Source organism: Nerophis ophidion, linkage group LG11, assembly GCF_033978795.1.
Source record: "Nerophis ophidion isolate RoL-2023_Sa linkage group LG11, RoL_Noph_v1.0, whole genome shotgun sequence".
Taxonomy (NCBI): Eukaryota; Metazoa; Chordata; class Actinopteri; order Syngnathiformes; family Syngnathidae; genus Nerophis; species Nerophis ophidion.
The window spans coordinates 442,150-453,861 of NC_084621.1; the positions used below are offsets into that span (position 1 = coordinate 442,150).

At 39.7% G+C, this 11,712-nt stretch overlaps 1 protein-coding gene across 1 annotated transcript in view; it reads right to left on the reverse strand.

Annotated features, from left to right (window-relative positions):
- The window catches only part of LOC133562416 (tyrosine-protein phosphatase non-receptor type 6-like), a 34,953-nt gene extending 33,093 nt beyond the window's left edge, over positions 1-1,860 (reverse strand). Inside the window, exon 1 of the mRNA XM_061916601.1 lies at positions 1,852-1,860. Within this exon, the coding sequence (XP_061772585.1) occupies positions 1,852-1,860 (9 nt within the window). The remainder of the gene's footprint in view (positions 1-1,851) is intronic.
- Positions 1,861-11,712: the final 9,852 nt, after the last annotated feature.

Sequence of the window (11,712 nt, forward strand, 5' to 3'; positions counted from 1 at the left end):
ATGTGTGTGCGAATGTGTGTGCGAATGTGTGTGCGAATGTGTGTGCGAATGTGTGTGCGAATGTGTGTGCGAATGTGTGTGCGAATGTGTGTGCGAATGTGTGTGCGAATGTGTGTGCGAATGTGTGTGCGAATGTGTGTGCGAATGTGTGTGCGAATGTGTGTGCGAATGTGTGTGTGAATGTGTGTGTGAATGTGTGTGTGAATGTGTGTGTGAATGTGTGTGCGAATGTGTGTGTGAATGTGTGTGCGAATGTGTGTGCGAATGTGTGTGTGAATGTGTGTGTGAATGTGTGTGCGAATGTGTGTGCGAATGTGTGTGCGAATGTGTGTGTGAATGTGTGTGTGAATGTGTGTGTGAATGTGTGTGTGAATGTGTGTGCGAATGTGTGTGCGAACGTGTGTGCGAACGTGTGTGCGAACGTGTGTGCGAACGTGTGTGCGAACGTGTGTGCGAACGTGTGTGCGAACGTGTGTGCGAACGTGTGTGCGAACGTGTGTGCGAATGTGTGTGAATGTGTGTGCGAATGTGTGTGCGAATGTGTGTGCGAACGTGTGTGCGAACGTGTGTGCGAACGTGTGTGCGAACGTGTGTGCGAATGTGTGTGCGAATGTGTGTGCGAATGTGTGTGCGAATGTGTGTGCGAATGTGTGTGCGAATGTGTGTGCGAATGTGTGTGCGAATGTGTGTGCGAATGTGTGTGCGAATGTGTGTGCGAATGTGTTTGCGAATGTGTGTGCGAACGTGTGTGCGAACGTGTGTGCGAACGTGTGTGCGAACGTGTGTGCGAACGTGTGTGCGAACGTGTGTGCGAACGTGTGTGTGAACGTGTGTGTGAACGTGTGTGTGAACGTGTGTGTGAATGTGTGTGTGAATGTGTGTGTGAATGTGTGTGTGAATGTGTGTGTGAACGTGTGTGTGAACGTGTGTGTGAACGTGTGTGTGACTGTGTGTGTGAATGTGTGTGTGACTGTGTGTGTGAATGTGTGTGTGAATGTGTGTGTGACTGTGTGTGTGAATGTGTGTGTGAATGTGTGTGTGAATGTGTGTGTGAATGTGTGTGTGAATGTGTGTGCGAATGTGTGTGCGAATGTGTGTGCGAATGTGTGTGCGAATGTGTGTGTGAATGTGTGTGTGAATGTGTGTGTGAATGTGTGTGTGAATGTGTGTGTGAATGTGTGTGTGTGAATGTGTGTGTGAATGTGTGTGTGAATGTGTGTGTGAACGTGTGTGTGTGAACGTGTGTGTGAACGTGTGTGTGAACGTGTGTGTGAATGTGTGTGTGAACGTGTGTGTGAACGTGTGTGTGTGAATGTGTGTGTGAACGTGTGTGTGAACGTGTGTGTGAACGTGTGTGTGAACGTAGTGTGTGAATGTGTGTGTGAACGTGTGTGTGAACGTGTGTGTGAATGTGTGTGTGAATGTGTGTGTGAATGTGTGTGTGAATGTGTGTGTGAATGTGTGTGCGAATGTTGTGTGTGAATGTGTGTGCGAATGTGTGTGTGAATGTGTGTGTGAATGTGTGTGTGAATGTGTGTGTGAATGTGTGTGTGAATGTGTGTGTGAATGTGTGTGTGAATGTGTGTGTGTGAATGTGCTGTGTGAATGGGCCGATGTGGAAATACTGTCAAAGCGCTTTGGGCTCCTTAAAAAGTGGTAGAAAAGCTTTCTACAAGTACAACCCATTTCCCATTTACCAAATGTAATATAAAACATTTCTGCAAATGTTTCGGGATGAGTCTGTTTTACAGAAGTGCATAAACTAAAAATCCATCACATTGATGCGAGAGAGATGAGGAAAAGAAACAGAGAAGTTGTCATATTTGCTCATCAAGCACAAAAAACACTCACCCGAACCATGATGTCGGCTCACAGCATCTGTGTCAGAACCCAATTAAGGTGGTTACCTGGTAACCTGCAAGTTTGTACACAAAAAGCATCATTTTAGCTCTCATGAAAAACACATCACTAGGAAAAGTGTCAAAAAAGAAGCTGGTGACTTAAATTACCCGCTCTCTCCTTCCTGGCTCAGCTTGTGTGTGTGCGACCCCGAACCAAACACTTCCTCTTTTTGACTTGTCCCTGAACGCAACTGAGCAACTCCTCTCTCTCTCTCTCTCTCACTCTGTCTCTCTTTCACTCTTCCTTCCTTTTTGTCACTCCTTTCACAAAATAGTGAAAGCAAACACAGGAACCAAAACAGCTGACAAGGACGGAATTCCAACAGGAGCAAAATGCAGGGAAAAAAAAAACATTAAAACAAATGATGAGAATCTTCAGCTAGACTTCTTCATGCTTTCTATGTAGGTTGCAATCATAAAAAAAAAAAACATTCCAACAAGCGCTGAATTAGATGAAAAATAAAATATGAGTTATTCTTCCTTTGCAGGCCAACAGTGGCTTGCAGGTGTGTGTTAATGTGTGGACACAAAGTTCACAGTACACTTCCTTATTTGTAGCTCAGCAACACTGCATGTATGCAAATCTATTTCAACACACACTAAAACACGACTGTTGTTTCCCGGCGTTGACGCAATACTCGTCCTGAACTTCATCAAATGAGATTTAATGGAACAGATGACAAAGTGGCTGCACTTTGTTGGCATGTTCCAAATATTGTACAACAACAATAAAGTGCTTTATAGCAGTGATCTAAGCTTAAGTGACAAACTAAAATGAAACTAAACGCACAAAAAAAATAAACTTTTCCATGGTATCCACTTACCCACACCTCTTTGATGTTGTTCTTGACGCAGGAGGTCAAAAACCGGGCTGAATGTTTCTGCAGAAAGAAAAAGGACACACTTCTTACGCACCACTTAAATCGCAGTTGGGCTCCCGCCCAGTCATTTTCGCCTAATTGCAAGGAGATAATATGCTTCCTCTTTTCTTTCTGCTGCACAGCTTCCGCCTACTCAATATTAGTCAAAAGTACTGGGACACCAAAAGGAGAAATAAATAGGAAGAAAATACGGACTTTCTACTAGATCAGGGGTCGGGAACCTTTTTGGCTGAGAGAGCCATGAAAGGCAAATATTTTAAAATATATAACATTTTTAACAACAATTACAACTGTCAGGTTCAAACACTGATGACATCTATTAAACAGACAAGAAGCAAGGAATTAAACAGAGACAGGAATCAATTTAGCTCAATGAGAGAAACCCGTAGACCTGTACACTTGTACAATTCTACGCCTCCTCGTTCATTTGGACTTTCCCAGATTACAACAACTAAATGTGTGATAAATAAATAAATGAGTTGTACTTGTATAGCGCTTTTCTACCTTCAAGGTACTCAAAGCGCTTTGACACTACTTCCACATTTACACACACATTCACACACTGATGGAGGGAGCTGCCATGCAAGGCGCCAACCAGCACCCATCAGGAGCAAGGGTGAAGTGTCTTGCTCAGGACACAACGGACGTGACGAGGTTGATTCTAGGTGGGATTTGAACCAGTGACCCTCGGGTTGCGCACGGCCACTCTTCCACTGCGCCACGTTGCCCCCATCTCCTATTCTTTTTAATGACATTGTTGTTCTATACTTTTGACCATTAATGCGACTTCTTGAACAGGTGCGTTAGAAACAGGTAGATAGATTAAAATGCATGAGAATGTTTTATATTTTGAAGAATATTTTTAACACTGTGATTACCAGCGGAATTATTAGATTCTTATCCTGGTAAGCAACGTCAGCTAAGATTTACCTGAGAGCCAGGTGCGGTCATCAAAAGAGCCACATCTGGCTCAAGAGCCATAGGTTCCCTACCCCTGTTCTAGATTATAAACTGCGTCTGTGGAGATTTGCGTCAATTTATCACACAATTCATTTTCTGGTTAATCTCGAAGGCATTTGCCGCTGTTTTTTCCACACCAAAGTCCCACAAAAAAAACCTTCATGGGTCTTAGTTTTTGCACTGGGGCCAGAAAGACCTTTCCCAAACTCTTACCACACATTTGTAAGCATATATTATTTTGTTTCCCACCACTTATACTGTTGGTGTAGTCCTGTGCTTGTCAATTACAAAACCCAAAACCAGTGAAGTTGGCATGTTGTGTAAAATCGTAAATAAAAACGAAATAAAGGATTTGCAAATCCTTTTCGACTTATATTCAATGGAATAGACTGCGAAGACAAGATATTTAATAATGGAACTGAGAAACAACATTAATTTTTGCAAATAATCATTAACTTCAAATGTAATGGCAGCAAGACATTGCAAAAAAGCATTTTAACCACTGTGTTACATCACCTTTCCTTTGAACAACACTCTGTAAACGTTTGGGACTCGAGGAAACCAATTTTTGAAGCTTTTCAGGTGGAATTATTTCCCATTCTTGTTTGATGTACAACTTAAGTTGTATCCGGGATTTCCGTTGTGGTATTTTGTACCCCAATGCACAGCACATTTGTAATGGGAGACACATCTGGACTACAGGCAAGGCAGTCTAGTACCTGCACTATTTTACTACAAAGTCACACTGTTGTAACACATACAGAATGTGGCTTGGCATTGTCTTGGGGAAATAAGCAGGGGTGTCTATAAAAAAGACGTTGCTTGGATGACAACATATGTTGCTCCAAAACCTGTATGGACCTTTCAGCCTTAATGGTGCCTTCACAGATGTGTAAGTTACCCATGCCTTGGGCACTAATACACCCCCCATACCATCACACATGCTGGCTTTTACACTTTGAGCCTATAACAATCCGGCTGATTATTTTCCTCTTTGGTCCGGAGGACACGACGTCCATAGTTTCCAAAAGCGATTTGAAATGTGGACTCGTCAGACCAACAGAACACTTTTACACTTCGCATCAGTCCATCGTAGATGAGCTTGGGCCCAGCCAAGCCAGCGCGTTTGTGGATGTTGTTGATAAATGGCTTTTGCTTTGCATAGTAGAGTTTTAACTTGAACTTACAGATGTAGCAACAAACTGTAGTTACTGACAGTGGGTTTCTGAAGTGTTCCTGAGCACATGTAGTGATATCCTTTACATACTGATGTCAGTTTTTGATGCAGTACTGTCTGAGGGATCCAAGGTCACGGGTATTGCCATTTATGTGCAGTGATTTCTCCAGGATCTAGGACCCTTTTGATGATATTACGGACCGTAGATGGTGAAATCCCTAAATTCCTTGCAATAACTCGTTGACAAATGTTGTTCTTAAACTGTTCGACAATGCATTTGTTCACAAAGTTGTGACTCTCGCCCCATCCTTGTTTGTGAAGGACTGGGCATTTCATGGAAGCTGCTTTTATACCCAATCATGGCACCACCTGTTCCCAATTAGCCTGTTCACCTGTGGGATGTTCCAAATGAGTATTTGATGAGCATTCCTCAACTTTCTTAAGTCTTTTTTTTGCCACTTGTGCCAGCTTTTTTGAAACATGTTGCAGGCATCCAATTACAAAAGAGCTGATTTTTGCAAAAAATAACAAAGTCTACCAGTTTGACAGTAAAGTGTCTTGTGTTTGCAGTCTATTCAATTGAAGTTGAAAAGGATTTGCAAACCACTGTATTCTGTTTTTATTTACCATTTACACAATGTGACAACTTCACTGCTTTTGTATGTTCTGTCATGCATTTTTTTCTTCGAAGACCACATGGAATACATTATTACAAAACAAAATTCAGAAACAACAAGGCTGATCTTATCTCAAAGTTTAAATTGAGTTATACAAATGTAGCATATATTTTGCTATTATATCATTCAATTAGCCAAGGTTGTTTTATTAATATCTTATTCATGCCAGTGGTCAGCCCCTTCACTAATAAACCAAAACAGCTAAGCAGTGTCTACATCACTCACTCACCATTACAGCCATCACTGAAATGCTGGGGTCAAAACACTGCTGATGCTGGTGCAGCAGAGCATAAAGGTTTGTTATTTAATTACATGTATTGTAAACATTAATATATAACAATGTCATTTTCATGTAAAATATGATGCAGAAATGACCTATTCTTGGCCAAAATCTTAACGGGCTTCTTAGCTCCATAACTATAGATCAGGGTGTGTTCAAACTTTTTGACTTGGGGGGCCTCATTGGGCTAAAAAAAACTGGCTAGGGGGCATGTAAAGTAACAATATAATTTACCCTATAGCAGGGGTCACCAACCTTTTTGAATCCAAGAGCTACTTCTTGGGTACTGATTAATGCGAAGGGCTACCAGTTTGATACACACTTAAATAATTTGCCAGAAATAGCCAAATTGCTCAATTTACCTTTAACTCTGTTATTATTAATAGTTAATGATATTTATCTTTGTGGAAACACTGATCATCTTAATGATTTCTCACAATAAATATATATTTTGATGACATGTTTTAAATAGGTTAAAATCCAATCTGCACTTTGTTAGAATATATAACAAATTGGACCAAGCTGTATTTCTAACAAAGACAAATCATTATTTCTTCTAGATTTTCCAGAACATTTTTAAAAGAAATTCAAAAGACTTTGAAATAAGATTTAAATTTGATTACACATTTTCTAGATTTGCCAGAATATTTTTTGGGAATTTTAATCATAAATTTGAAGAAATATTTCAAAAATTGTCTTCGTCAAAAAAACAGAAGCCAAAATGAAGAATTAAATCAAAATGTATTTATTATTCTTTACAATAAAAAAAAAAAAATTGCTTGAACATTGATTTAAATTGTCAGGAAAGAAGAGGAAGGAATTTAAAGGTAAAAAAGTATGTGTTTAAAAATCCTAAAATAATTTTTAAGGTTGTATTTTTTCTCTAAAATTGTCTTTCTGAAAGTTATGAGAAGCAAATTAAAAAAATAAATGAATTTATTTAAACAAGTGAAGACCAAGTCTTTAAAATATTTTCTTGGATTTTCAAATTCTATTTGAGTTTTGTCTCTCTTAGAATTAAAAATGTCGAGCAAAGCGAGACCAGCTTGCTAGTAAATAAATAAAATTTAAAAAATAGAGGCAGCTCACTGGTAAGTGCTGCTATTTGAGCTATTTTTAGAACAGGCCAGCGGGCGACTCATCTGGTCCTTACGGGCGACCTGGTGCCCGCGTTGGTGACCCCTGCACTATACACATGTGTACATATTATATTCCTATAATGGACATATAATTAATATAAAGCACATGTAAAAGTTTGAGTCCAACCTTGTTTATTTTTTTAATGACCTCCTTTAAGTTTGGCAATTAATCAAAAATATCAGCAGCTAAAATGCACCAAACACAGATGAGTGCGGAGAGTGTTTTTCATTTTCCCATCATGCATTGTAAAGGATCTAAATGTGTATATTTTATTTGTTATGGCGCTTGGACTTTTTGATAATATCCATAAAGTTCAGTGAGCAGGTAGTGCTATATGTGACCAGGTGTGTTGGTTGCAGTTTTGTTTGCGACATGAGTAGGGAAGATAGTTTGGATCGGATCATATAACTAAATGTTGTACTGTAACTACGTCGACCCATAACTCTCAGTCGTTGACCCGATTTACTCATGTTATCTACAAGATAGCGGCGAATTTACAGCAGTTAGAATGTCAGATATTTCACATTAATGTGGAAACACCCCGCAGTCCAGGTTCCGTAATGATCTCATGACATGTCGCGGGGTCAAATTGAAGACGGTGGTCCGCACTTGGCCTTAAGACCGTGGTTTGGACACCACTGCTCTCAGTGGGAAGCTTCACTTTCCCAGAGAAAAAATATTGTAAAACCATTCAAGTCATTATAAACTGTCCAAAATTCTAAATAGTCTTTACTTTGTTGTTGTCAGCTATTATGGTGTCTTTTATTTTATTTTGCTATGACAACAAATACATCTTTAAGCATCTAATTTTTTTGTATTTAGTCTATTAAATGTCCCACTTGTAAAACATCTTCATGAAGTAAATGAGCTTCATCAGATGCTCATACTTAGTAATTATGAGCAATCAAAGGACATCATTCAGTAACTCAGTAACTATTAATAGTAATGTTAATAATGACTCAGTACATAGAACTATTAATTACTGAGTAGACCAGGGGTGCCCATTACGTCGATGGCGAGCTACCAGTCGACCGCGGGGGGTGTGTCAGTCGATCTCCAGCCAGGCTTTTAAAAAAAATAGACCTAAAAATGAGTGATCATCAATCTTCACCAAGACGTCACTTAAATGACATTCACGGTACCCGAGGGTCTTGTGAGATGACGCTGGCTGCTGCAAGATCATTATTATGAAAATATGACCGAGAGGAAGGCGAGAAACACTTTTTATTTCAACAGACTCTCGCGCCGTACCTTCCGTCAAAACTCTAAAGGCCGACTGCACATTTCCTATCTTCACAATAAAAGCCCTGCTTCATGCTGCCTGTGCTAACTAAATACAGAGTCTCGGAAAACTGGCGTGCACAAGCGATCCCTCAGAAAGCTGGCGTGCACATCACTTGTGCACGCCAGCTTTCCGAGACTCTTATTTTGTTAGCGCAGGGCTTTTATTGTGAAGATAGGAAATGTGCAGTCGGCCTTTAGAGTTTTGACGGAAGGGACGGCGCAAAAGTCTGTTGAAATAAAAAGTGTTTCTCGCCTTCCTCTCTGACATTTTTTCATAATAATGAACTGGCAGCAGCCAGCGTCATCTCACAAGACCCTCGGGTGCCGTGAATGTCAATCAAGCAAGCTACGGAATTTGCCGCCAATGTTTTTCTTGTAAAGTGTATGGAAGCTGGATGAATTAGATGCCAAAAACCAACCACTTTCATGTGGTATTGTACAGAAAGGACAACTTTTTTTCTCCTCCATTTGAAAATGTGGGCGTTATCATCATTACTGTCTGATTCCAATCAATGCAAGTCATCAGAATCAGGTAATACACCAACTTATATTCTTGTCTTTGTGAAAGAAAGACATCTATATGTGTTACACATGCTTGTATTATCATTAAACACATTTAACTTGTTTACAAAAATGTCTCTTTCATATATAAATAAATATAAATGATATATATAAATGAGGCCCTGCGATGAGGTGGCGACTTGTCCAGGGTGTACCCCGCCTTCCGCCCGATTGTAGCTGAGTTAGGCGCCAGCGCCCCCCGCGACCCCGAAATGGAATAAGCGGTAGAAAATGGATGGATGGATGGATATATAAATGAGGTAGATCCCCTCGAGTTGGTCAATTGAAACGTAGCTCGCCTGCAGAAAAAGTGTGGGCACCCCTGGAGTAGATGTTTTGGCATGATTAAGCAAGAGAGTGAGCAGTAGTAGTTATGTTGCTGATGTTGTTTTGGTGTAGTTACTGCCCACAGTAATTACTTTTAATCAATAAAAAGATTGTTGCCGCACTGCACCTCCTTAAAAAATCTTGGCTGATGTTGTAATTGTTTTATCTGTTGTGACTACTTGTTGAAAATGGTACAGAATAATTTGTTTTGTGTTTATTTAGTTTAGACTTCAAGTTGGATTGTGCATGGATTTTCTTTTTGCGGAGGGCAAGGGAGCAGTGCGCAATTAGGCAGACACGCACCTTAGAGAGAACATATATGGACCAAACCACTTTTTTCAGAATGTGCCAAACGGGTTATGGAAATGATTAAAATTAGAGTATTGTATGCTTGTGTCTTTGTTTTAATTCTGATTCATTCGTTTGAATGAATAATAATAGTTGAATATATTTTAGTTCAGTGTATGCACAATCATTTTGTCATAGAGGCTACTGGGGGACATTTTTGTGCCTAAACAGGCTATTAGAATTGTACGATCCCCTCATTACACAGATTTTTCAATTCGTAAACCACTGCCTAAATAAAAATATGCTCTATGAAGGTTTCATCCACCCGTTGTGTGCCTCGCTGCACAGTAATTGTGGTCAGGCTGATCACTCTCTGGTGCTCAATCATTCAGGAGCAGTGCAGCTGCTAGCTACTGTGTTACTTGGTTTTTAAGTCTTTTAAGCGTCTAGGTTTTCTATTCTGTTGATCCATCACTCCTTTCTTACGTTTGTTTGATATACAGTACTGTATAGTGATTTTTATCCTGTTCAAAGTGGTAAATCCTTTACTAGAATATGGACTGTTGTCAAGGCTGAAACTCATTATTAATGTTTACATTGTTGATTATACAAACTCCGTTTCCATATGAGTTGGGAAATTGTGTTAGATGTAAATATAAACAGAATACAATGATTTGCAAATCATTTTCAACCCATATTCAGTTGAATATGCTACAAAGACAACATATTTGAGGTTCTAACTCATAAACTTTTTTTTTTTGCAAATAATTAACTTAGAATTTCATGGCTGCAACACGTGCCAAAGTAGTTGGGAAAGGGCATGTTCACCACTGTGTTACATCACCTTTTCTTTTAACAACACTCAAACGTTTGGGAACTGAGGAAACTAATTGTTGAAGCTTTATGTAGAGCTTCAGTCCTTCAACAGTCCGTGGTCTACGCTGTCGTATTTCACGCTTCATAATGCGCCACACATTTTCAATGGGAGACAGGTCTGGACTGCAGGCGGGCCAAGAAAGTACCCGCACTCTTTTTTTACAAAGCCACGCTGTTGTAACAATTGTTTTGCTGAAATAAGCAGGGGCGTCCATGATAACGTTGCTTGCATGACAACATATGTTGCTCCAAAACCTGTATGGACCTTTCAGCATTAATGGTGCCTTCACAGATGTGTAAGTTACCCATGCCTTGGGCACTAATGCACCCCCATACCATCACAGATGCTGGCTTTTCAACTTTGTGCCTATAACAATCCGAATGGTTATTTTCCTCTTTGTTCTGGAGGACACCACGTCCTCTGTTTCCAAATATAATTTGAAATGTGGACTCGTCAGACCACAGAACACCTTTCCACTTTGCATGAGTCCATCTTAGATGAGCTCGGGCCCAGCCAAGCCGGCGGCGTTTCAGGATATTGTTGATAAATGGGTTTGGCTTTGCATAGTAGAGTTTTAACTTGCACTTACAGATGTAGCAACCAACTGTAGTTACTGACAGTGGTTTTATGACGTGTTCCTGAGCCCATGTGGTGATATCCTTTACACACTGATGCCGGTTTTTGATGCAGTACCGCCTGAGGGATCAAAAGTCCGTAATATCATCGCTTACGTGCAGTGATTTCTCCAGATTCTCTGAACTTTTTGATGATGTTACGGACCATAGATGGTAAAATCCGTAAATTCCTTGCAATAGCTCGTTGAGAAATGTTGTTCTAAAACTGTTCGACAATTTGCTTACAAAGTGGTGACCCTCACCCCATCCTTGTTTGTGAATTACGTAGCATTTCATGGAAGCTGTTTTTATACCCAATCATGGCACCCACCTGTTCCCAATTAGCCTGCACACCTGTGGGATGTTCCAAATAAGTGTTTGATGAGCATTCCTCAACTTTATCAGTATTTATTTCCACCATTCTCAACTTCATTGTCACATGTTGCTGGCATCAAATTCTATAGTTAATGATTGTTTGCACACAAAAAAATGTTACATCATGTTTATCAGTTTGAACATCAAATATGTTGTCTTTGTTGTATATTCCACTGAATATAGTTTGAAAATGATTTGCAAATCATTGTATTTAGTTTATATTTACATCTAACACAATATCCCAACTCATATGGAAACAGGATTTGTAGATAAATATGATGTAATGTATGAACCTTTGTATTTATGAACCCTATTCATAAAACGATTAAGCTTGTAAATCTATAATCTAATGGAACATTACAGTTAAAAG